General features: G+C 39.7%; 1 protein-coding gene across 1 annotated transcript in view; it reads left to right on the top strand.

Moving 5' to 3' along the window:
• The window catches only part of PCDH11X (protocadherin 11 X-linked), a gene marked incomplete at its 3' end in the record, with an annotated part of 455,558 nt that overhangs the window by 172,350 nt on the left and 255,457 nt on the right, over positions 1 to 27,751 (top strand). Inside the window, exon 4 of the mRNA XM_082004273.1 lies at positions 18,878 to 18,949. Within this exon, the coding sequence (XP_081860399.1) occupies positions 18,878 to 18,949 (72 nt within the window). The remainder of the gene's footprint in view (positions 1 to 18,877; positions 18,950 to 27,751) is intronic.

Below are 27,751 nucleotides of genomic sequence, written 5' to 3'. Positions count from 1 at the left end.
ACATGGCCTATTGTATCTGAAACAGTGAAGAAGTTCTTCAGCTTAGAAAAGAGAGGAAGAAAAGCTGTGAGGAAAGTACTTGAATATGTTTTTTAAAAAGAAACCCACAACAATGCAATCTCTGACAGAAAGCCAGAAAACAAAAAGTTTCCATCCTTTCTTAAAGTAAAAGTACACCCACAAGGACTATTAGTGCCATGTCAACCATAATGCAGCTTTGTAGTTCTGCAATTATGTTGTACCTATGATGTTTAAAAATATTGTTGAGAGACTGGAAAAGGTTGCTTGATTGAAAAAGAAGAAAAAAAGCTATCAAAACTAGACACTTTGAGATGTTAAAATTCACAGTAGTTGCAGAATTGAAACAAATGAAATTATTATTATACACTTAAGTACTTTAGTAAATTCTTTTAATTGGCTTGTTTACCTTTAAAAGATACTGCACTAATTATAACATAAGTTGGTATGTACGCATATATCTAAAGAGTACAAAAGAGAGATACATGTTAATCACAAGTACCACTTCTATTCATTGATAAATGAATAATTATTACAGAAATTGATAAAATATTTGTAAATTGATATGTAGGCTGTATTATACCCTGCAGGAAAATAAGCATACTCTTTTAATCATTATTAATATTTTATGGTATGCCAAAACCCAGTAACAACTAACATAATATAAATAAACAGTAGTGCAGACCTCTCTGGTGGTTTTGTTTTTTGTAAAGATACTGGGCACAAAAAATGAGCTTTGAGAGTTCATTGGGAAAGTAGATCTGAGCTGAGAGTTTTGGGTTTATTCCAACATAAACAAAACAGTAGACTAGGGAATTCCGAAGAATTTCAGTTATGCTGAAAGTATTCTTACTTTCTGACCACAACTGTTATGGAGTATAGACAAAGCGTGACATTTCATACTGGTGGGACATTCCTGCCCGTACCCGTTTGTGGTAAGCAAATTCTGGCCAGAACAAGTCTCTTGGTGACAACTTCTATAAAATGTGGTTGTCATGCTGCCAGATACCACAGTGCGAGCTCCATACAAATGGGCATGTATTCCTGGTTTTCTGTAAGAACAGGATATTTATGGGTATGGAATTTCAAAGTATTTATTCATATCGGTAGGAATATTAAAAACGACCAAATAAAAAAACCTTTATACAGCCTTACTAAAAAGGGCTTAAAAAACAGATTCTGGAAGACTCTTTTCCTCACACATGACTTTTTATCATAGGCTGATAACATTAAATGACTAGTCATCTTTACTAGTGAAATGAAAGAAATCTAAACGTATATGTTTATGTACGTATGTATCTAAGTCACAAACTCCAAGAAACTTCCAGACTGGGAAACCAGGACGAAAGAAGCAAAGGAGGGATGGATGCAGCTGTAGACTTTCTCCATAGACTGGAGAAACCTCTTTGGGAAATGAGAATGACTATGAACTACAACTAATCTGTTCTCCCGCTTTCACCAAGTCATATACAGTAGGAAAGATAAAAGCTTTCAGCCTTGGAAGAAGTTTTGGAAACGTGTAATCAGTTTGGTTTGATCCCGAGTAGCAGGGACGGGGAGGACGAGGTTATTAGTAGAATATAAATATGTGAAATGTAATTTGGCCCTGTGTGGAGGCAGCTGTGGAAGGCAGGTAGCCGGTAACGCTCCACGGCGAGCCTTCTCGCTGCACTGCCTTTGTTTCCTTTGTGCCACGTAGAAGTTAATGATTCTCATGAAGAACTTGGCCATAACTTTTATATTGGGTTGACAAGGCCAAGGTGCTTGCATGTTTTTTCTCAGTGCTGCATTCATAACAGCTTGTCTTTGTTGCATCTTTCAGCGAGGTGATCTCCTCCACACGTTTGGCACAGAGGGCAATCTCAAAAGTTTCAAATTCAGTACAGTGAGCTGCACCAGGGATGTTGTGTTTGGTAGTTAACTTCTCTAGATTTACTCACACAGCCGATCGGCACAGGCTGATAGTGAAGTGGATGATTTACGAATGCTAAGGGCATGGTTAGGATGAACCTGTTGACATCTAAAAGCAGAAATGTGCACGTTGAGCCTCGGGAAACCATAAAAGCTTTTTACGTTAGCGAATGCTTACTGTGCATTAGGGAGCTGACCTTAAAGCCCCAGCACATTTAATTTTTTTTCTTTTAAATTCCCTGAAATATTTTTTTTTTTATTGTTTCTTACTTCTCCATGTTAAAACTATTAAAACCTACAGCTTTCTATCATAAAACTTAGTTCATTGATTTCTCTGAGATTCAGAAGCTAATTTTCCTACATTAACATGCAGGATTGGAAGCAGACTATCACAACATGCTCTAGAAAACACAAGACAACATATCTCCTCTTACTACCGAACTGTTTCTGCCATAAACTATTTTTATTATTGGTGAAACACTGTTTACCACACTGTGTAACTTACTGAAATGATTCTGCAGGATTTGCCAGCGCTGTGGTCACACGATCCATAGCGGTTTGGACGTGGGTTGTGATGAGAACCACAAAATGCTGTGTTGTGCCCTGCCTACGCCAGGAAAGTCGTGTCCTCAGAGCTCTGACTTTCAATTACTGAAATTAAGTCATTGGAGCACACCTATAGTGACATCTTGCCATAGCCCGCTTGTCAGGAGGAGCTGTTGTGTTGTTCCGGGGGTTGTTTCACTCTGGAGACGAGCTGTGGCTTGCCAGCTAACATCAGGTGTGTGCGGACAAATGCAAATCTGCAGAAACAACAAACGCTGTTCCTAAAACTGGAAAGTACACCAGAACAACCATGGGCAAATGTGAGTTGTTTATGAAAAATGTGTTAGGAGTGCCATAGGGTGGAATTACAATTTATAAAGATCTCACTCCCACAGCTTAGAGTAGCTTAAAGGTGCTGGGAACGAGGGTTCTGCACTGCTCTCTGGAGATGGTGGCTGTTTCGTCTTAATTATTACAGCTCTGTATAGTTACTCTTTAATGCCATGTTGTGAAATCCATGATGTGCTCAGCACTCCAGCCATACCGCACTCAAGATAATTTTTTTTCTTCCCTTAAATACCAACACATTAACTTAGTTGGTTCCTCCTACTTCCTGAACTAGAATTTTGTACGCAGTTACCATATAATTTACTTGTCCTACAAATACAACTGTGTATGTCGGTATACATATCCTCTTCTGTCACGCTTTTCCTTTTCTTCTAAGCTGAACAATGCCCTTCATTTAATAAACACACAGGAGCTGTGTGTTTGCCTTACCTGTGTCCATTTTCTTCCTGCCTCTCTGACCTATCTAACGACGCGGTGTTCTTCCCAAGATCCAGAGAGTCTCATACGAAGTTGAGTTACTCCAGAATGTCTGAACAGTTTGGTCTTTACTTATGCTCCGGATTGTGAAGGTACAGCAGTCACTCTCAGTAGAGCTGCTTAATGGTATTTCTTGGCGTGGACGATTCTAGTCAATAGTCAGTTGAGATCAAGTCCTAGATTCTGATTTTTATTCCCCACCCCTTTTTTTTTTTTCCTGGTGTTCTCTAACGGTGAGGCAAATGGAAAGAAGTGAAAGAACTATTCCAAAACCGTAAGATGGAAAGGCATATCCTGAGAGCAGTTCTAACTGTGGTGCATGTCAGTGTGTGAGCGGGTGGAGAACCTCTACCGGCTTCAGTAACTCCTTTGCGTGGGGCAGCGCATTCACAGTCTTGCCGCCATCGTCCAGCTCCAATGGACAGTGATAGCCGTGAGACTGGGGGTGTTGCCTGGCCCATTGGCTCTGTCTGAACCTGGCTGTGATGGCAAATGCTTAATATAAAATGAATCTTTCTCCACTGCCACAGAGAAATACAAAAAAAGGAGAAGGATGATTACAACTTTCCTCTTGCGGGCAAGAGGTGAGCCTTCAGAGAAGCTGGAGGAGTCAAGGGATTGATGGTTGTGAAGGATAGTTAGAGGAGACAGCAGATCAATTTACTGAAGCAAGAAGTTTGTGGGAGGGTCTGCTAGGACTTGTGGCTAGGGAGGACCAAGTTAAATGATGCCCCAAAGTAAAATGATGTAGATAACGGCAGACATTTCTGAAATGAAAGAAAGGAATGTAGAATTAAATGCAGATCTCAAACCAGCAAAGAACCTATTCTTGTGCTTGGGAATTTATGATAGATGTATATTAAAGAATCCAATTTTTGTCAGAAAATTGCTTGAAGAAATTTTATAAACTAGGGATAGCTTCATAAGAACTGAGAAAGGAAAAAAAAAAATCAAATCCCAATATGTTTCTGGTAGAAGAATGTTACAATTTTTTAAAGTGAATCTGATTTCTGGTTGAGATATCATACTAAACTTCTGTAAGGAGATGACTATTTAAAACTTGACTTGAACACTAGAATTTCATTTACAGCCATTTTAGCCTTCTTCTGCAAGATTCTTCCACACTAATTTTTGCTGAAACAAACTGGTTTGCCTAAAATGAATCAGTAGTATCTTATGCTACAGCCAAATATTTCTCTGAAGTAAGTGGAAAATGTAGGAAAAACTTGTAAATAGTGAAGTAGAAAAATTATTCCCATGGTGGACTTTTTTAATAAATCTTGTGATTTTGTAATAGTTCATGTATTTTATAGGTATAATCTCAAAGGAAGTTTAAATGTGAATTCTCTATGATTGGTATTTCACCTAGTGAAGGGTGATTCTATATTCTGTCTGTGATGAGTCGGGTAATAAGGGAGGGACATATAATTTGAATCTTCAGTGTGATTCATGGATGTGTTAAGAATCAAAGTATAATAGGACATGATACTTTGCTGTCTATTTACTTCTACTGGTCTTTCTAAGATTGTTTAAAAAGAGTCTAAAAATTCACTGATATGAAGTAGTACTTTAAAAATTTGCATGAAACGGAGATGTGCAGTTATATAAAATTCCTCACAGGATTCAGGACAATGCAGGATTAGGTCTGTTGTCTTAAAGTTTATGTTCATCATACATATTTAAATAGAAATAGTTTTGCATTTTTTATTTGATCTGCAGCTTTCCAGAAGTCTTTCTCCATCGCTGTTGATACATCCTTTGTCTGACATCAGCTGGGTGACACATGCTCCTTTTGCTATGTATCAAAAGCAGCTGGTTTTGAGGGAACTCTTTTATGTCATTTTCTTTGTATGTCATTTACCATTTTTATTAATTATTTTAGCTGTGATTTTTACATTTGGCAGTGGTTAAATTTTTCTTAGTATAATCAGTGTATTTCTACAAAGGAGAACAATGTTTATCTCTTTGGGCTTGTCCATTAATATCTTCGTCAGCAATGTCTCTTAGCAGCCGGTGACTGAGCAGCAGTGACATTTCTGTTCTTCTCATTTTCATTTTTATTCCAACTCTTTTGTTTGCTAAAGAAGCAGAATGGGATGATTGTTTTAGGATGTTGTCAGCGTAGGTTCCTTGGGCTGGCCGCTATAAATCTTGCCAAGTGTACTTGTGCCAGGTACACTGCTGCAGCAGAATTGAACGTAGAAATTTTAAAGGACATGAAAAGTTTATGATGTTTGCTTTTTGAGTTCCACTTCAGTAATATTGAGCAGCTGTGTATGTGCTCAGCTACGGAGAGGAGGAAGGGGAAGAGGAGCTGGTGCGTTTGTATAGCCAGCCTTCCGTACTGCTTGTGATTGCCTAGAAAATTCCATTTGGTTCAGTCAACAAGTTTTACGCGGTCTCTTCTTGCTTTCCAACTGCTCCTTTAGAGATAAGTCTGGAATAGTATAGAAAGGAAAAATATTATTTTTACCTTTGAATGCGGAGGCTTTATACATGTATAGATAGATCATAACAGCTTTACATTCTTGTAATAATGGTGGTTTATCTTTATTTATGTTATAACAGGACTGACAAGAATATTTAAAGGATTGTGGGACAAATTGTTTTCCATTTCCCTACTTCAGAAAGAAACAACTTAAATAACTTTTCTTTGATTTCCCTTGTTGATAATGTTTCCATTCACACATAATATTAAGCTATACTTGCATTTTAAAAATAAAAAAATATGTAAAAATTAAAAAATACCTACCCAGAATATTTTTGGTTAATTTGTGGGGAGTTTTTTGCGTTGGACCAGTATTGCCCTTGTAAAAGTCATTTAGAGTGAGTTCAGATCTTTCATTTCAGTAGCGCTTCAGAATGTGTATGAAGTGGAACATAGAGAACGTAATCTGAAAAGGCCTAAGGGCCACTCTCATGTAAGTTGTGAGAGTGTTTCATATTCCTTAAGAGTTTGAATTTACACCAGGAGGTTTATTGCGATAATCCTCAGATGACAGAATGTTTTTGTATGGAAAACATAAATCATAGGTATTAGAAAAGATCCTACAAGACTTGCATAACCCTTTAGAAAATTATCGCAATCTTTATAAGTGAAATTATTCCTAGTCTGTTGCATATGGACAGTATAATGCACTTTATAATAAATTAATGAAAGTGGCTACTGTGTATGGTTTCACTGCCATATATTATTTCGCTGAAAGTGTGCTTATTCTAAGACAGCTAGCAATTCAGTGTCAATAGTTTAGAAATCCAGTGATGGCCATTTTCCGTGGCTTTGCCATTGCTTTTCACATGCTCCAAATGTTTGTTTGCGTATCTCGCTTAACATAAGACATTTGCAAAACCCTCGACTTCCACAAGAATGATGCTTCATTCATTTATTTATTTATTTATTTAATTTATTTATTTTTCATCTCTTGAACTAGTTCTAATAACTCAAATTATTCCTGGAATACATAATCTGGAAGAATTAAAGCAATTCCCCCTAAGAAGCAAACTGCCATTTTCCTTAACATGTATAACAGCTCTGTGTACAAAATAGTAGCTCCTTTGATACTATTTTCCTTAATCCACTAGGATTAAGGAAAGGATGTATTTTTTTTTTCTACAGAGTAAACCAAAGAGGATGGTTTAAAGTGATCTTTGTTTTTGTAAGTTCGTATCTATGACCTTATCTACCTGAAATTTAAAATTCCAGTTCTTGCACTTTTTTCTAGCAACGTGTAGAGTTTTGGTGGCAAAAATTGAATTCTAAATCTTGCAAAGCCCCCTGTATTTCTTTGTAAGACGTCTTAAATCCAAGCGTCTGCCATCATGTCTTCACTATCTTTGGTGTTCAAACTAGCTAGAATTAGACCAGACCAGGTATGTGTACATGTTACCATGTTTTGGATTCAGCATTAAAAATCCTTTGCTAATGTTTTTGTTGAAATTCCAAGAGTTTCATATTCATCTGCTTAGGGCCAGAGCTTGTAACTGAGGTGTCAGATCAGCTAACTCGCTCCTCAGGTTTCACATTACAGGTACGGGGTACGTACTGCTGGGAAGCCAGGTGCAGAAAAAGAATTATTTGCAGCCATTTAGGAAAAAAGCTTGACTTTACAGTGCATTGCTTAATAACAGTATCTTCAACAGTGTAACAGTCTGTTTTGTAAAAATGCGCAACAAAAACCAATACATTTTCATGTAGCACATCTGAAATGTTTGAATTCTAGAGTGGCTCCGGAAATCAGAGGGCGAGAGGGTGTTTGTGGATATGCATCTGTTTTGAAAGGTGTCTTCCATCTTATTTTACACGTTATGAAATCTACTTCCAATATCCTGGTGTGTTTATGACAGCAGTTTTCTTCCGAATCTTAACAAAGAGAGGGCATTTTTTCTCTGCTTTTGTGATTAGGAATAAAAATTGTCTGCTGTTGCTTTAAAAATTATTTGTATTTGTGACACTGCTCTTTAGCTTGCCATTTTTAAAATGAGGAAAATGATGTTTCCAGAGGAGTGATACTAATATCAGTTCACTATTTATTTTATATTTATCTATTCTATTTTATAAAACAGAAGGACTGTGCTTGAAAAGTTTTCCACTGCAGGCATTATTAGTGGAAGCAGGCCTGCATAAACTAATTTATTCATATATTTATGGAAGATTTGATTTCAGATACTATGTTCTGAGCTTTCTTTTTCTCTTTCTCCCACCCTGCCCCAAGGGGGTAAAACAATCTGTCATTCAATAATTCATGAATAACAGAAAATAAAATAGAAAACATGGAAAGAGTTAGCAAACTTACTTGAGAAACAGTGTGTGTCAGGATTAAAACAAGCTTTAAAATAGAAAGTGAGAATGCACTTGGATTTAGGTACAATACATTTGATAGAAGACAGTCAGACTCATTTATCTTAAGTGAAGACACCTCACACGATTAAGTTTAGAGATCCTTAACACCAGCTTGTCAACGTTCTTCAGTGCTTCGGAAATACTCCTCCTGCCTCGCCTATTATTGAGGGACTCAATTGAGGGATCTGCCCTCACCCCTTTGCATCCTCAATTCTCCCCTCCTTTATAAAGCCTGTGGAGAGCATGGGGTTTCTCTCTTCTTGTGGTCATGATTTTACCTTCTAAACTTTTCCCAACTGTCTTCAGTTACGATACCAATAAAACTTGGCAGGAATTTTAGAATTCTTCCTGAAATAGAATTACTGTTCTCTTCACAGAAAGCCCTATTAGCACCGCAAAATGTGTGACACCAAGGTCAGATTTTTCCTGTAACTTTAGAAGGGATTCCTGACAGAGAGTGAAGAGGGGGTTGGTATAACATAGGAGTATTAGGCGAAAAATTGATGGAACTTTGTGGACATCGGTGGATAGCAGTTTTCCCATTGGAACAAGTAAATAAGTATTTTCACATTGTTTTTCTTGACGGAAAGCTGATGTGCATAGTTGTCCAAGGAAAGGGAAGAAGCTGCAGAGGGGCAGACAGGCACCAGTTTCTTCCGGTTAACAAGAATGCAATACAACTTTAAATGGATTTTACTATCATAATATTGAGATTTCAGACTCTATCCTGACCACGTGTGAAGTAACAAACGGCAGGAGCGTGTGATTACATTCGTCTATGCTTGTAAGAGGACTCCTATATATTTTTCACAGCTTGTGCCGATACAGCCCATGCCGTTCTTGGCTTGCGCGGGCGATGCATCTCCCTTGCGTTGCCCTGCCCTCGAGTAGGTGGAGCTGCTCCTACCTGTGCTTACCCTTGGTGACTCCCACGGGCGTTTCCCCGTTCCTCCCTATTTTACAAGTTGCGCTATTTGCCTCCAGGCTGAGATCTGTGCCATGGGTTACGACACGTGCTGAATAATTTACTCGGAGGCTTCATAAGGAGAAAAAGTTCTTACCAAGCATACTTCTTTATCTCTTGAGGGATTATTTATGGTACAAGTGCCAGTTCTGGACATACTCTTGCCACTTGAAGAACAGTCTGACTTTTTATTTTACTTCATATACTAAGAATTACAATATGCACTAGAAAAATCAAGCATACTTTATAAGACAAATAGTCGCAGGTGGGGATAAGGAATATAAATAGGATGGCATCAAATGAAAAGAGCTGATGATCCAGCAAGGCTTCTATAGATCATGTTGTCTCTAATGTCAGGAGAACTGCAGATTAGTCTTGCTGCTCTTTATATGTAAGCCTATTTATCAACTTTCTGGAAAAATCTAATTTAAGGTGGCAAGTTTTCCTTAGTTCTGCCACACTTCAAAGCTTAAAGTATAAAGGTTTGTCAGCCATTCTCTCCTGGCTATAATCGGCGTGTGAGATTTCCGTTCAGGCCTTTCTCTGCCAGCCAGGGCTGGGCTACTCCTGGCTGATTCCGATAATGTAATTTGAATTTGCCTGATTAGTAAAGTACAAAAAAAACCAACTAGGAAGCCTTAGCTTTTACCAACTTTATCCAATTCAGACTTAATGTTCAGAGAGAAAGAGTGATTTAAATTGCAAATGTTTGTTATAAGAAGCTGAATTTCTAGAAAGTATAACTTGGTCACTCCAGAGAGAAAGAAGATGACAAGCCCTAGGAAAAACCCCGCTTGAACAAGGTGGGTACTGGCTAGCATAGAGGCTATGCTATTCTTCTTGAATAACCTACAGAAAGAGAAACTATTTTTATGAAGGGATATAACAAGAAATGTGAATTTTACCACCTCTGGAGAAAATATGCAGGAATATAAAAATTTGTAGTCTTGCTACCATGTACTATATTTTTTAACATGATGCTTTATATCAGAGTCACAAAATGGATTTGTGTACATTTATATTCATTCTTTAAAAGCTAAGTAGAGCTCAGGCAACTAAAACAAGCTGTTTGATATGATGTTCTTTTTTTTTTCCCCCCCCTCTTTCACTTGATGTAAGAATACCTTAGCATATAATGTCACATTAGTTTTATATATGTAAATACTTTCAAGTCAGAACATGTAGTGTGAGCATATTTTATCAGCTATTACCACTAAGATTTTTACATATACAAACTGAAAGAAAAGTTCTGCTTTTATCAAAATTTAAAGTAATTTTGCTCCTTTAGGATTATCTGCAGTTGTGGGAATGCCTCTGTTCTTATGTCAGTCAGAATTTAACTATGGGTTGATTAAGAAATTTTTATCATTTCTGAAATTTGGGAAACTTGTTTAAGTATGTTAGCAATGATGTGCAAGATAAAACAGAAGTATAACACAGTATCTGATTTGTTACTTAAATGTAATAAAATCAGTTGAACAACCAAGTCTTGAATAGCATATTCTATAGATAGGCGTTTTCTTAGGCATTCCAAAATGTTGATATTCTTACAGAGAGCTTTAGAGTATATCAGTATGATTTCTGTGCATGACATTTTGAAAAAAAGAGCTGTGAATATCACACCTGATTGCTTTTAAGTCAAAAGCTTTCATGTGTGGGAAATAATGTTTCAATTAAAAAGAGAGAGAAGGGGGAGAAAGAGAAGGGGTCATTTGACATTACCACATTGCATTCAAAATCATGTACGGAAAAAGAAAATTAGAGCAAATTCAATAGGCTGCTGACTCAAAGCTGAACAAGACTTAAATGTTTGTATCACCTGTTCAAAAGATTGATATGCCATAATTTACTATCACATTACTGTATCAAGTTGCAGAACTTGGTGGTCTCAGTCTCTTGATTTTTGAAATTTTGCTATTGCTACTTACCGAGTGCTTGGTTTTATTCTCCACTGTTCCCACTTCAGCTTTGTCATCATTTAGTGTCTGAAATCTATAAATTCCCTCTACTACAATTTCATCTGTGAAGATACTGTGTAAAATTACAAATACTGGCAGCAGGTGAAAAGAATTTCTACACCTTACTATACTGACTTTGCTTTGTGCTCTTCCGTGTGAACTGTATTTGGTTTACAATTAAAAGCGTATATGCGCACTTGTGAGATTAGTGGTCATTTTAATATTTAATACTACATACAGTATCTGACATTTCACTGGGGACTCAGAGGAAAGCCTTTCTCCTTGCATAAAACCAACAGGATGCATTTACCTGAAAATTGCCCTTGCAATAGATACTTTTTTTAGTAATATTTGGAATAATTTCTCCCAAATGGCATATCCTTTCCTGTAAGATGCTTGATCATTGAATCCTGAAATATACAGATGTGGGTTTTGCTTATGGTTGGGTTTCTTCACAGAACTGTTGAGAAAAAGAATTTGCCATGTGAAGATTCACCATGTACGTATGGATTTGCTAGCTGTATAAACAGCATTGTTCTCCTATGGATGACCTCCTTGCACAGAATGATAGTTTTATCCTTCTCTACATCATTATGTTTGCTGTACAAAAATCCTGCTGTGCTACATCATAATAACATGTAATCTTCTTGCTCAGTTTAGCTGAGATTTAAGGAGCTGCTGTTCATGGAAGCAGTTTTCTAAAGTCTGATCTATAATTTACCAGAATCAACCAGGCAAAAGAGCAAGAGGCTTTATAAGAGGGATACAGCCCTTAAAACTCTTAAATGAAGATTAGTTTAAAGTTTTGCAATCCGGTACAGAACCATCTGGCAAATCTCGTGTCAGGCTTTGTTAAACCTCTGAGCTTTCCTAGTATGCTGTAGTCATTCAACCCCCACCCCACACCCTGCCTTTATCTTCCATTCCCCTGTCTCCTGCCAGGCACCCGCTTTACTCACAGACATGTTGGAACAAAAGAAGGAAATAAGTAAGCGAAGGGCTGATTTTTCTACAGGAATAGTATAACAGCGGTAAATGATGGAGGCTGTGGGTGTGCAGCACCTCTGGAAATTGTGCCCTTATAATTGCTCTCTGGCTGTATATGCACTAGGTGATTTATTACATCTTTGAAGAGGTAATTGCAAGATAAAAGCTGCCTGTTGGCAGAACCATTAGAGACTTGCTGGGTTAAATTGTGGCTTTTGAGGCCAAGGAATCATTGGGAGGACATATAGCAACATCACAAGGCATTTTGATACTTCCAGAAATGGAGCCGTGGTTGTTACAGCCAAAACAGTGTAGACGCTGTGTCAGCGGTGATTCCAGGCTGCCATTTCGTGTGGAAAGCCGATTGTTCCCATCGTTCCTAAATCACATGTCAGGACTCTAGACAGGATTCCTCACCAATACCTCCACTGAGGAGTTTTTATCTGTGCATTTTAAATTGTCTTTTTGTTCTTTGGCAAAAGGCAGACCTAATGTGTTTCTCAAACACAAAGCAAAACCCTCCCATATGAATCATTACTAACCTCTTGATTTCAGCTGTCCCGTTGCTTTCCCATATACCTCTGTATCATCCAGATTTATTTTCATATTTATATAAAGCTTGGAACCATGGAACAAAATAATTTGTTCTAGCAGTCTGTTACATAAAATTATAATTTCTTCACTTAAATTAACCCTTTTGTTCTCCTTTCACATGAAGGATCTTAAGAGGATGAAGGAGAGGACTGCAGGAATCCAATTACCTGAAATTCCCTTACAGGCAAGAAGGATGCATTGTTAATGGAGATAATCTCCTTCCCCGGCTTACAGCATTTCTCTGTCTCAGTGTGATAATAAAGATGTTCTGCCTGGACAGTGAAATTAGTGTACACGACCTCCTGATTATAATGTGGGACAGAAAAATAGTGAAGTCTGCAGTTCCTGTCTATAAAAACATAGCTTTTGGCCGTATACTTTCAACATAACCAGAAGAGACAAAAGCTGCCCCAAATAAACATGTGCAATCCCAGCCAGACTTCGATAATGTAACGTAGCTAATATACTACTTACAAAATGCCTTTTGCTGTTTGCTTCCTAAATCTCACTTCAAGCCATACAGGATTTCAGCTTGAAAGACAATTTCCTATAGCACTTCTTTTTTTTTTTTTTTTTTTTCTTTCCTGTAAAGTGCAGTGCTGGAGTCAGACGATCTTAATGCTGCCGTAGCAATTTTATAAGGCACCAGAGAAAAATGCATCATGTTATCTTTGAATTTCAGTCTGCTTTTGCTTCTCACAGCAATCAATAACCATTAGAATTATTGGTGGTAGTATCCGTCTAGATAATTTTAGGGCTTTTCCAGAAATCAAAATACATAAACCAAAATTGTCATGTTGTAACTTTTTCTTTTCTTTCAAACTCTAATAAATCCAGATTTGCCTTGAAGAAAAGCTAAAAAAACCTGTCAATAGGGAAGCGGGATGAAAAGGACGTGACACCAAGCTAAACAGATCCAGTAGTTAGTATTGGAATAAAAAGTTTGAGGGCCAGAACTTTGCAGCCTGGAAGAGTGATAGTCATTGAAAAATTAGTCCTATCCATGGGTCAAGTTACTAGAAGTTTTTATGATTATTTTAAAAGCCCACCTCATGAAGCTGAGGCCAACCAATTGAACATGATTTAACTTCTTTCTAGCAAAAAGGGAAGGACTTTCCACAATTACAGCGTATGTATTTTGTACTGGAGGTGGCTACCTGACAGCTCAGGAGTCCTGGCTGTAGGAAGCTAAGGGATGGATGGATGTGGATGGATGGATGGATGGAAGCTAAGTGGATGGAGCAGGCCCCATGGCCAGGAGTGCGGCTCGAGCTGAGGCAGAGAGCGGGCAGCTGCCTGCCTCTGCCTGCCACACAGGGTGCCGTTTGCGTGTACGGCTGGACACAGCAGCTTCCTCTGGTTGCTGCTTCTAGTGTGATGCACTAGAGAGGGAGAGGAAGAGGGGAGCTTGGCGGGTGGGGCTCAGACAGGCTCGCAGGGAATGGGCATCCCCCTTCCTCGGTCGCCGGCGCCCCACCTGCCTGGCCAGGGCTGGCTGGCAGAGGGGGAACGGGGCTGCGGCTGCTGCAGAAAACAGGTTGAGCAAATGAGCGGTCCCGTGTTCCGGGTCAGCCTAAACGGTCCGGACAGCAGGAGCCGAGCGGCGCAGGGGGGAAGGATGCCGCCAGGAGGGAGATCTTCTGGGCGCATACAGCTGTTGTAAGGTTAGTTTGAACTATCCCAGGTGCACAAGAAATTTTCCCCTTCATATTTCAGAGTGGAGATGACCAGCGTGGCATCTTAAAGATAAAACTGAAGTCTGAATTAAAATGATGGCTTTCATAACCTTTAAAATCTATTTTACAATTTATTTTCTGTGGTAGATTTTTGGAAGCCTGGATATTACCTGTCAAGCTGTCATAAGTAATTATATGTTTGTTAACTTACTGTTCCTAATAAACAACAAGAAATACTCATGATTAATTTCATTTTTCCTTGAAAAAAATTTAATAATAACTACTTTGATTAAATATTAAAGCTTTCTTTTGCTGTTACAACTAGACAGAAAATTCCAAATATCAGCAAAATATTTTGTGCATGTTCTTTTTACTACCTGGCCATTATGCTGGACTTTATTGATTGCTAACATAATTGATCAGGGTAATTTCTAGGTGGTCAGGTGGATGACTGATGTGACTGGCTGTATGATGACTCAGCAAACTAAGGCTTCTTTCGTACTGTATCACTGAAAATACCTGAAAATTGGACTTTCTGTGGATAGGCAGAATTGCCTGGCCGTGGGGAACAGCTGACAGTATTGCCTTTCCCACTGGATAAAGGGGATTACTGCGATGAAGGAAACGCTTACAGCCAGCCAGACCTTACGTGGCCTTCTGTCTTGTTTTGGCTTCCCCAGTGCCCGTACCAGGGCAACGGTACGGGGTGTCAGGTAATGATGTAGAGCAAAATGAGTCCCCCTCAACTCCGGTGGACGGGGCAGATCTCAGAAGGTGCTGGATGAATGGTTGGAACTAAATCAGTTGTCCGGATACGCCCCGTGCTAGTGGAACGGTAGTTGGCTGTAACAGAAGTGACAGGTAGTTCATCAAACATGAAAAGGACCTAATTTATTCCAGAAGTCAAGCCTGCCTCCTAGAGAAATTGTAATCGGTGCGTGTACAAGAGTTAAGGGAGCTTTAATGGCACTGCTGAAACCATAATGTGATATCCAGGTTGAAATCATTCCATCTTTATCTCATTATGAGTACAATTTTCTTCTGTGTGTGAAACTTAAATGTCAAATTGAGGAAGTAGAGGGAACATAAACAAAAGACTGTGGGCATATTCCATGGTTTCTTCAGAGGAATTGTAGAGGCTGCAGAAGGCTATAGGAAGATGCTCCAAGCAAAATGAGGGGATAAAGGCTTCCAAAAAATTCCTACTTTCAGTAAGAGCTGCTTTATCTGCACTGGAAGAAAGAAGCTCTGGGGAGGATTGTCTATCCTTATCACATTTTCGTCCTCTTTAAAAACGAGAGAAGAAACCTCGTGAATAAGTGCCGCTTACGCGATCCATGAAGGATGTGTGTATATCTCAGCGAGCAGTAAGTAGGGAGCTCGTCTACCAGAAGCACAGTCGCAATTGTAGCGGGTAGTTCAGAGCAGGCATTCACGCAGTTTGACTTTTGCAGCACACCGGGTTGGCGGCTGCAGCAGATGTGCCGCTAGTTCACAGAATCAGAATCACAAGATCACTAGGTTGGAAAGGACCTTCAAGATCATCAAGTCCAACCATTAATCCAGCGCCACCATGTCCCCTAAACCATGTCCTGAAGCGCCACATCCACATGTTTTTTGAACACTTCCAGAGATGGCGACTCCACCACCTCCCTGGGCAGCCTGTTCCAATGCCTGACCACTCTCTCAGTGAAGAAATTTTTCCTAATATCCAATCTAAACCTCCCCTGGCGCAACTTGAGGCCATTTCCTCTTGTCCTATCACTAGTTACTTGGGAGAAGAGACCAACACCCTCGTCGCCACAACCCCCTTTCAGGTAGTTGTAGAGAGCGATAAGGTCTCCCCTCAGCCTCCTCTTCTCCAGACTAAACAAGCCCAGTTCCCTCAGCCGCTCCTCATAAGACTTGTGCTCCAGACCCCTCACCAGCTTCGTTGCCCTTCTCTGGACATGCTCCAGCACCTCAACATCCTTTTTGTAGCGAGGGGCCCAACACTGAACACAGGATTCGAGGTGCAGCCTCACCAGTGCAGAGTACAGGGGCACAATCACTTCCCTACTCCTGCTGGCCACACTATTCCTGATACAGGCCAGGACGCTGTCGGCCTTCTTGGCCACCTGGGCACACTGCCGGCTCATGTTCAGCCGGCTGTCAACCAGCACCCCCAGGTCCCTTTCCGCCGGGCTGCTCTCCAGCCACTCCTCCCCAAGCCTCTAGCGTTGCATGGGCTGGTTCTTTGTGAGCTGTCTCATGTGCAGTCCCAGCTCGCGTGTAAGATGTTGTTCTACGCTGAGAAGCGGTCAGTGCAACTTCTAGGTTCTCCGTGGCAAACCAGATCTGTGCTGTGTGTTAGGGCCTTTAATTTCTAGAGCTAAAGGCTTAGAGTTCTGAAACGACATTGTGAAAACAGAAAGGAGAGCTAGAAAGAAGATAGGTACTGGGTGTGGAAAGCCTGTGGGGGCTGAAAGCAGTTACTGCTTCTCTTTTTTCTTTTTTCTATGTGCTCCAGGATGCAGGCTGCTGACTGACTAGTAGTTGCCCCAGAATCTGCTCTGTTTTCACTCTTGCTGTATTTTGTCACCACCTCCCAACCCTTGTCTTTGGAGGGGTGAAAGGTTCTCGTTGGGTGCTGGGTAGTGGAAGCAGTAGGGGGAAAATGAAGAACACAAGGTGCTAGTCTGTAAGAAATGCAGCATTAGGAGGTGCTTGAGTCTTCACTAAATCGTATCTAAGATTTAGAGCATGGTTTTCAAGTGTTACTCAAACATTTTGAGTATTGGCTCACCTGAGTACTTTTGCGTCCCTTTTCTTCATGTACTCATGCACTTGCTTTTTATTTTTTTTCTCTGCTCTAAAATAGAACTGACCGGACAAATGTTGTGTAGAAAACTGATGTGAAATTCCATGGAAAACTATTTCTTAAGAAACGGTGTGATTTTTAATGTCAGATCCTGGCGGGTTATTCCATATGGAATTATTATGGTATCTTGGCACTAGAACTGATATGTTTAACAATTTTCATTATGTGTTTGGGTCCCTTTGATGCTTGATTATTACATTTAAAGAAAGATTATAAGGTAGAATACGTTTGCTTTTGAACATATGAAAATCACAACCTTCCTTTCCAGATACATTCACTAAATCTGCAGTTATTTCTTTTTTCTTTTAAAATGCACTTATTGTTCTATTTCAAGAATGAATCATGTTCTGTTGCTACCCCAAAATATAACAAAAATCGTAAAAGCGATTGCCTGTAATCTATTATTACAGGCAATCCAACCTGCCAAAACAAAATTGCCATTTAATAAGGAGGTTTTTTGAAATGAGCTCTGTGAATGCTCCGTGCGAACTGAAGTTGCCCACAAATTCTGTATATAAAAAAAAAATGTTGCCTTTCAAGTGACCATATTTTCCTGTATATGACAGAAAGTCCGATGGCATATCTCTCCCTCTCTTTGTCAATCCTTGTAGTCTCCATGGGCATTTAGATCACTCTGATGTGAGACTTGGATAAGATTCTATTTATATTACATGATGTCAAAGGCCTTATCCAAAGGGTAGTACATTAAAGATGATGTATTTCAGGAGGAGGAAAATCCCGGCACTACCTAAATTATGTATTTCAGTAGAGGACCTTTTTTGAATGTCATTGTTCCCATTTTATGATAGAAGGAATTTAGGGAGAAAGGAAATACGAGAGACTTGTCTGTATTTTTGCAGCAATATGTAAAGTTCCTTCCCTGGGAAATTCATATGGAGAAAATTAAAAGGAGCCACCATCCTATTCAATACTCAGTCCTAGTGCTCAAATATCTTATGTATTTCTTATTGAAGCAGAGCCATTACAGATATTAACAAGTATTTGCAGGATGTTTTGGTAATATTAAAAAAAAAAAAAAAAAAGGAAGTGTGAAGGGTCAGCAAGTCTAATTCTACGAAGACTATTTTAATCTACGTGATTATATTGGCTTTTGATTTGGGGTGGTCGATCTCGAAATAGTCCAAGGTAGTGAAAAGTCAGAGAGACAAGAAGCCGTTAACTGCTCAGCCTTCTGTCTCCAGCTCCAAAGAGCATTGAGGAAAGGCAAGGGCTGTCACCTGAAATCATGGCTCCCCTGCCCAAATAATGCAGACTTTAAAAAGGTTTTCCATAATATTTCTTATAATTCACCTATTTAAGTTGGTTCCACTGTAGTCTATGTCCTTCTTTCAGGGTGTCCGTTGAACATAGCACAGCCTGGGGAGGAAATGGCAGAGTTCTCTCTGAAATCCTGCCGCTGAACTTTACTCTGTTGGCAAATAATTTCTTATTTTTGTCTGAGGTTTTCATCTGTACGCACAGATGAAGGTGTGTACCCACACACCTTGGCAGTTAAATCAGCTCTATAAAAAATAAGTTACTTAGCTGCAAAAATATCAGACCTGCGGTCTATTCCAAATGATACGTTACCATTATTTTGTATGAATTTTGTAGCTGACTCCTTTATGGCCTCAAGGGAAGTTAATGCTGATAGAGTGGTTGAGCAGATAACTGATGTACACTTTTCTCTCCTAAAAGCACACAAAAGAAACGGGAAGGCCACAAACTCCTCTGAAAGAAACAACTCTGGAACCTTGGACTCAGCCACAGGTAGGCTGGAACAACTTTTCTGACAATGTTTTTTTCTGTAACAGCTGTTTCTATACATCTTAATGGAATCAATCTGGCGCTCTAAAGAAACACTGCAACAGGTAGCAGTGTGGTTCTTAGCATCGTATGGCAAAATGATGTGTTTTGGTGGTTGGCTGCCCAGACTATTGGTAACGTCCTTTTAGTTGAAGCTTCAGCTTTTTTCTAAGGCAGAAATGCCAGGATTATCTTGCCTTCAGTTTGTGTTCCTTATGTGCTTAAAAAACTTCGCGGAACTTTACAAAACAAAACTGCTTTCTCAATGGTATGTCAAGACTTAGCTACAAGCACCTCCCGTTATATAAATGAAGCTTGTGGAATTTTGTTATTTTGGGAGGAAGGTTTGAAAGATCAACCTTTTGCGTCATGAGCATTTAACAAAAAATGAGGCAATACTTAATTATGCAAAAAGAAATAAAGAAATGAGCATATTAATATGCATTCTTCCTTAGCAGTGCATGTTTTGGCCTTACAGCTGTGTACTTACTTGAGCAAATCGGTTGTTATGAATTTCTCACGTGCAGGAGTTCAGAGCCATTTTTGCTATTTATTCCCTGTGCATCAGCGTCCTGTACTGCACATTGAAATACGTGGCTTCGGAGGTGATGGGAAGGAAGGAAAGAGCCCGTTCACAGTGTGGGTGAAACCGGGTGTTGCTGTTCCAAGGATAAGGATTGGGACCGTATGACAGAAGGTGCTGGAGTGGACTGGAGATGGAGTAGGGTGCCGGGAAGAGCAGCCTGGAGAATCAGGCTGCTTCTGCAAATTCCCAGGGGAAGATAGCTGCTGCTTCTTATGGATGTGGGGGCATTTTTCCTTCAGCAGCTTCCACGTTTGTAATTCATATGGCACAGTGCCTCTGCCTGACAGAAGCACCTACCTCTGCTAAAGGCAGCAGTGAATCTACAGCAGTAATGACCCAGTTGAGAGCTCGCTGGCAAAGATGGAGAGAAGCAGGCAGAGGTGGCAACCCCTGACCCAGAATTACAGTGTGACTGTCGTCTAAGTAGGCTCTGCCTCATATTTTCAGGCTGTAAGCACTTTGCCCAAACAAATATTCTCCTACTTAGTCTCTGGTTTTTACAAACTATATATATGAAATCCTAGAATTTAGGCTTGTTCTACTCCAAAAGCATGTGGCAAACACAGCGTAGGAATTTAGGAGTAGAAATGAAAAAACCCCATATCTCTGTTACTGCTAACTGTCTTCGCGCTTGAGTGCGTTTGGTTTTTTTTTTAAATTAGTTTTTTTTCTTAAATTAGTTGCAATGCTAACTGTGCAGGCTTTCATGATACACTCTATACAGCTGATTAAAACATAGCAGCTCTTAAATGGCAAATTCTTCACTGTAGTCCCAGATACGTGGTGTTTATGTCTGTGCACCTCTACACACAGAAGGAAGGTAGTTATCTGTAAACACGCATGCCTTCTATTATAGGGAGATCCCTCAACTGTTACTCTCCAAACTACAGGATCTGCCCTCCTTACTAAAGAAAAGGCTCCCAGATGCAGCGTGTGCCCTGACCCTTTCCAGCTACTGCATGGCCAAACCTCCCAACACCTCTCTCCAGGCAGCTGCTAATGGCAATAGTTAAGCGTGCATTGATCTGCGTCTGCAATCAATAATGTTTATGTGCAGGACCAGCGGAGCTTGCTGTGGTCCATAGTTACTAATAGACGGTAACTCCTTATGTGCAGGAACAAAACTGTAGAGGAGAGTCTCGCGCTCCAGCAGTTACTGCCAAGCGGCTGGTGAGCCGTGAAGGGAGGGCTGCCAGGCTCCTCCCGGTGCCTTGCCTCCAGCACGTGTTGCAGAGCGGGCAGGTAGAGAGCTTGGCGTTAGGGCTGGGCTTTGGGTTGTTGGCACAGAAGAGAGAATTTTTGGCTTCTGAGTTGTGAGAGGAGGAGTCGAAGCAGCGTGGTGCCGTGGCCGCTGTTTAGGGGAGCCCTGGCGCGTGAACCTGGGTGTCAGGGGAGCTTTTGCAAGAGGCGGTTTTGCGTGGCCGCTGCCGGCAGCGTTGTCAAAGAAATATTCTGCTGCGCTGTCCCAGGGCTGACGAGAATCACTGTTCTTCCTGAGCGTAAAGACTGTCACCGTGTTATCTGATCGCTTCTGAAATCTGCATTTGCCACTGCTTTATTCAGTAACTGCACGGATTAAAACATGTGAAATGTTTTTGTCATTCCTATTCATTTTTGGAAAAAGAATCTGCTTTTCAAAAAAAATACGTAGGAAGAAGTTAACACCAATATGCTTTTTTATTTCGTGGAGAGAAGAAATGTAATCAACAACATCAAAAGCTGCTGGAACCATTATTGTAGCAGAAAATTAAATTAGTTGTTAATTCTTTCACGGATATAATTCTGGCCCCTGCAAATCCCTCCTTAGATATTTTGTATAAAGTGAGTAAAAATTCATGGCATGGATAAAAGCTTTGTCTATTTTATGAGCAACAGGCAAATGATCCAAATGGTGCTCATAAAGCGAATGGTTCCCAACTCTGAAAGGAGGAGGAATATATTTAAAAGCCACTGGAATGAACCATGAGTAAAATCAACCCTATTTACAAAAAGGTGCTACTTACAGGAAAGGTTTTCGATTTCCCTCCCGCCCGCTAAAGGGAGAGACTCACTACTTTTGTCTACTTAATAACAACAGTAAAAAATCATTACATTTTCTTGGGCTACTTACTGCCCGTTCAGCACTGAGAGCTGCCGTGGGATGCGTTTTACCAACAGAGAGAGCGAAGGAAATAGCTGAGAGCAGAGTTTCGGTGCGCGGGGCCAACCAGTCAGCCAAGCAGAAACCGCCACATCTGGCCCCCGATATCCCGAGGGGAGAAGCTGGTCCCCATTAGCGGTCGGGCAATTTCACACAGAGGTAATAGTCTGGGGGAGACAAGAAACGATGCTTTTTGTGCAGGAGGAGGGAAGGCTTTATGTCGCCTGTTCTGTCGTAGCTCTCATCTGCCTTATTTGTTCAAGGCTTCCTCGTAGGAGCAGCCAGGTAGCTGAAATTTTGAAACCGCACTGTTCAACTACACAAAAACTAAAGAACTGTAGTGCATTGTCAGGCTCGCTTCTTACTCTGTGGCGGAGGCTTTGTTCTTGGTTTTGGGGTTTTGGTCTTTGGGGTTTTTGGCTATGATTTAATAAGTTCCTAGAGCAATATGACGTTGCCAACGTGGGAATTCTTTCTCATGGCCATGCCTTTTAACTTGCATTTTTCTGTATCTTTATGTGTGAACTCAGTGAATGGAAACTGATGTTCCTGCCTGGAAAATAAAGTATGAGAGACTTATTCTGATAAATTTGGGACAAGACCTTTGCAGATAAGGAACATGTGTGGTAGTAGTTGCCCAAATAGACTTGTCATTGGTTTACAGGCTTTATTTAAATGCTAAATACCATGTATTCTTGTGGTTATGTTTTTTTGCTGCTTTGCCTGATTAAACATTTAGCTGATAAAACCCTGTCAAGGCTGTTCAGAGCTCCTGCAGTTAAGATTACATATTTACAGCCTCTGTTTTATGGTCAGCTAGAACCAGGATAATCTAAAATCTAACTAATTTGTGATTGTTTAAATTTTTGAAGTTGCTGACACTATTTTAAAATCTGAAATAATATTGATTATGATGATTCTGATTCGGAAACAAATTGCTTTATTCTTTCAAATTACTAGGAGGATAGATCTAGAAAGAGAGAATAAGGATTTACCAAAGTAAGGAAAAGAGCAATGATTAAGGCTATATAGCTTAAAATTGTAGTAGTGGCAAATAACGAGGTCAAATAGCATGGCAGATACAGCAAAACTCACACTCTTCACTTGCAGAGTATTTCTGACTTAAAACACTTTTTGGTTTTTGTGATTCTTGAATCACTATCTATTCTGAACCCGTCTGAAATACTGCATCGTAGTGATTCCTAGAGGTATTCAAGAGGATAGAATGTGAGGAGGTGGTGGTGTTAGTGCTGTAGCTTTTTAGTTGTTTATTAATTGTAATAGCTCCAGGTGCTCTTACTCACTTAAGATAATGACTAAAAAGCCAGGGTACAGTTGCATTAATTTTCCTGGTCCAAATGTAGCATAATTACTTTAATGAACACATTAATTTATCCTCTTTCCCCATGTTCTTCCTCCTTCACAGTTCATGTTGTCACTGGAAACCCAGACAATGATGACCCTGGAGGTTTATAGCTCTCCTCAAAGTTCTCTGTGAGGGTTAAATATCCAAGGATTGAGATTTGTCAGGCTCAGGTAGTGTGCATTCATGTGTGTCTTACAAATAAGCAACGTCTCGCACCAACATGGCTTTATTACCACCTGGTGTAACGGTGGTGCATTGCCACAGCAGTGAGCACGACAAGCAGGAGCAATAAGGTACAGACCCAGTGCAACCATTCGTCTCTCAAAAGCAGAAGAGGAAAGTAATTTGTTTCCTCTTTTGCATCTGCAGTTTTATTTTCTCTTTGTGTGCAGAGCACAGTCCTTTTCTCTCTCTCTTTTTTTTTTTTTTTTTTTAAAGCAGAATTACGTTTTCTGGAAAGGCAAAAACACTCAGACTGAAATCTAATTACAAATGATAGAGTGCAGTATTTTTCTGCTCAGTTTTAAAGAATCACTTTATAATCTAGGAACAGTGGATAACAACATCACTAATCCAATATTTTAACAGTAAATACGTTTGATGATGGGAATTGCTGCACTAATCTTATATCCCTCCACAGTATAGTTAAGAAATCCACAGGGGGTTTTACTAATCAGTTTTTGTAAAGTAAATCAAGTCATGTAATTCTCATTCCCTCTAAATGCCCGGCAACTGCTGGCAGAACCATGTGCAGTACTTTCCATTCTTTCCGTCAGTTTTGTACCCTAATCTGCAGCCACACTTTCCCTTCAATACGCAAGAAAGAGACTTCTGGAGAGAAAAGTCTCCAGGCACCCTCTGAGCGACGTTTTCTCAGGTGAGCTGGCAATTCACCTTGGTCCCCTCGCCTGCCGTGCTGGGGAGGGACGGGGCGAGTCCCCCTCCTGCACTCGGCGGAGAGCTGCCGATAATAAATATAATCCGCCCACGATCGCCACTGTGCTTCTGAATATGTATGGCTTAAGCTACTTAGATTAGACCCCAGTTTTACTGACCGTTGAGATATATTGCGATATGGCTTGTGTTTTTATCTTGTTTTAAAAAAACTGTCAAAAGTAAAATAGTTTTCTTTTTTTTTTAATTATAAACAGAGTGTTTTACATTGGGAAGAAATATTAACAACCAGGGCTAAATATTTGAAGAGAAACAACTAATAAGAATTCTGTGCATATTTTGTTCCCACAGTTCATGGGAACTGAATTATTTTTCGTTAAGTCCTGGTGTGCTTTGTTTACTTAGCTCACAGCTTCAGCCTTTAGGATTCAAAAATCAGTGAAAGTCAGACTGAAAGTGAAGCTTTATTTCTGATTTGCTGTCTTCAGCTTAGATACAAACCAGTCACCTAAATAGATTTATACAGTCTAGTTATACACTGGTTACATACAGTATTCAGAATCTGTGTGCTCAGAATATTCCTGTTTTATTTGGTGCTTTAACAAATTCATGTATACCTCAAGTGCATTTCTTATTTAATGGAACTTCAGTTGTAATCCTGAGTTCTAACACAAAAGACTTGGTAAACTTAAAAAAATAAAAATAAAAATCCAGATCATAGTATAAGGTGTGGGGATTCTAAATGCAATTAGAATTGCCTGTGTGAATATCTGAACTGGTTTTGAACACTCCAACCTTAAAGCCTGATTTTTTTTTTTTTTTTTTTGGTCTCTTAAAATGGAGGCCTCACAAGCTAGAAGGCAACTGGAAGCAGACAGTTGTTTTTATTAAGAAACTTAAGAGAAAAACACACTAATTATTGCACTTTGAAAATAATTATAGTGGATACAGTCATAAACATTTAATCTTTCCAGCAGCAGCTAGTGCAGTACCTGGCTGCCAAAAGGTACCAACCTGGCTTCTCACAGACAGCAACACTATTTCCTTTTAGTTGTGTTTCTAGGTTATCATCTGTAAGGTAGTCCCAACATTCTAAAGAAATAATGTATCCAGAAATCAGGCTACAGTTCTGGAAGGTAACTTAACCAAAAGGCAATTTATTAAGTGGAAATGGGCATTAACCATTTCCTGTCCAGTGATAGTTTTCCCTGATTGTTCCAGTTAATACGGAATAGAAGAATGCAAATATACCGTATAGAAAACAGTATACCAGCCTGTATTAGGCCACTGGGAGTATTCAACTGTAAATTTAAAAAGTGAAGTTTAATTACAAGATGTTTGCAAATAAAAACTTAATTATAATTAGAGACTTACTCAGCAGAGGAGCAGGGTTGCTAAGATAATCTGGACAACAAGAAGAAATCTTTTTATTAAGCTAGTAAGATTTTGGTACATTTGATAGGCTTTATATAAATATAAATATATATTAAAATATATATTATATTTTATATATGTGTGTATATATATAAAAATATATAAATAAGGCAGGAATATAAATAAGGGGCGGGAAGACTACTGTTTTGTAGGAGTTCTTGTGGTTGAGATTCAACAGTGGCTTTTCAGGCTGTAGACACTGGAGAAAAGCCAAGCAGGAACTGCTGTGACTTCCTTTGTACTCTTTTTAGGGTTGTGTTTTATACTGGGGGGGCTAGCCCTTGCATCGAACCCTTCACCATAGCTTTTTCAAGATCTAGTTTTGCCATAGCATATGAACATTGGAAGTTAGTAGATGACATAGCTGAAAAGTCACTCAGAGAAAATAAGAAGGAAAAAAGATAAAGCAGGACATCAGAGTTGTGAGCGCTGAATTTACTACTGATTTCAGCAGGGGACACCATTACAAAGGCAGAAAAAATTCCAATTTTGTGTAAGTTTATCTGTTTGTTTTCAAGACCATGATGCTATGATTAAAAACTCAATTTGAGCTAAGCTACTCTTCTGAGTTAATTAAAATAAATGAGAACTCTAGAGACAGTTTCCATACAGTTTACTCAGTATATTTTGAGGCGTATTGCTGTACAGAAGCAGAAAGCCGGTCGCTTTGGGAGTTGTATCTCCGAGGACAAACACTTGTGTGTTCCTCTGTGTCAGATTGTTCCACATGTTTTCAGAACCCAAATGTCAAAGCTGCTGAGTGGCAAATTGGGTAATAGTAAAGGTTTGAGGCCCTTACTACTTCAAAATATTTAAATCTTTTCTAAGCAATTCACAGAGACTTAGAAGAACATCTTTTCTTCTTTTGTCCACCATGACAGTGATGTCTGCCTACTTTCTTTGGCTCACACTGTTAAATCTTTTCCTTCCTTTTGCTTCTGACCTGCTGGCGTTGTTATTACAGACTTGAAGAGCGGTAAAAGAGAAGGGAATTGGTAACAGGAGAGGGGAGCTCAGCTGTAGACCATCACCTGGAAATTCAGCCCAGTGTGCATGAAAACAGGTAACCCCAGAAAGCCTCCCGTCAGTGTGCATCGTACTGGAGCTACAGGAGGGAGCTGTGCTGCTCAGCACAGGCAGTTGAGTTATTCTCCTTTACCATATGATGAGTTGGAGGAGACGGGGTGCTCGGTAGTGAAATATCCAATGACATTGTTTAAGAAGGGCAGGTAGACAGCTAGTTCTTCATCTTGTGAGATGCGGAAAGCCCCGTCTAAGTAAATCACCACGGACCTGCTTTCAGAAGATGTAGATGAGATCTTTGAGGTGCTTAGTTATCTATGGGGATGCTCAGAACGACTTTCCTCCCCACGGTATTTCTTCTGTCATCACCCCCATTTGGCAAGAAAGCGGAGACGTCCCCATTATTTAGGAAAAAGCACGAAGTAGGAAAGTCATTAAGTTGCATTGGACTGTAACTTACTTGCTCTGAGCTGTGCTCAACATGCATAAATCTTAAAACAGAAAACATAAACGAGGTGTGATTCATCGAGGTGTCCATTTTTCTGGTGTCCAGTTCGCTGTCACTCGCAGAGCAGTTAGCTGTAATGTAAGGTGGGAGCCGTGTACGGGAACAGATCCATCGTCTTTATTACTGCAGCCGACGGATGTATTTATGCATCTCAGAGTAAGAGGAGCGGTCTGAAAAACTTTTGGAAAGCATGAACATAATAAAAGCTTTCCGGTGTTGTGTTTTAAACCTTAAAAATGGTATTGGCTTCAGCGTGGACCTTTGCATGAAGAGTGTTTGAGGGAAAGCTTTTGGAAGTGTTGGGCTTTCAACTGTCTGTTAATCTCAGGAGGTTTTTCTTTCCCACAGTATGCTTTTAGGAAACTTTTAACCACTTTTTTCTTCTTGGTGGTGTTTTTGTTTGATGGTGGTGTGTGTTTTTTGTTGTTTGGTTGGGTCTTTTTACTATGAACTTTTACAGTGTTTAATAAGAACATTATGTCTTCACTCCTGATGAATCAGCAACACAAATTTTACCTTCCTGGATAGCAAACACAGGCACTGCTGTTAAGTCTTGTCACAGGGAATAACAGCAGCAGGCACTAAATGCGTCGTGTGAGTTGTTCACCTGGAGGTGTCCATCCTGGTCATGATTCTGTAACGCTGAACGTCTTACTATTGATCACGATGGAAGAAGACTGAAACCCAGTGTTAGATTTCCGGTCAGAGGGAAAAATTACTCACACGGACCCCTTGTGCACACTGACCAAAGCATAGTTCATATATCTTCAATGTTGAAAATAGCTTTTGACCGAACTTAGTTAACTGAAATGAGG

Source organism: Phaethon aethereus, assembly GCF_964289735.1.
Source record: "Phaethon aethereus genome assembly, chromosome: 10".
NCBI lineage: Eukaryota > Metazoa > Chordata > Aves > Phaethontiformes > Phaethontidae > Phaethon > Phaethon aethereus.
This window is presented reverse-complemented; position numbering and strand designations above follow the sequence as displayed.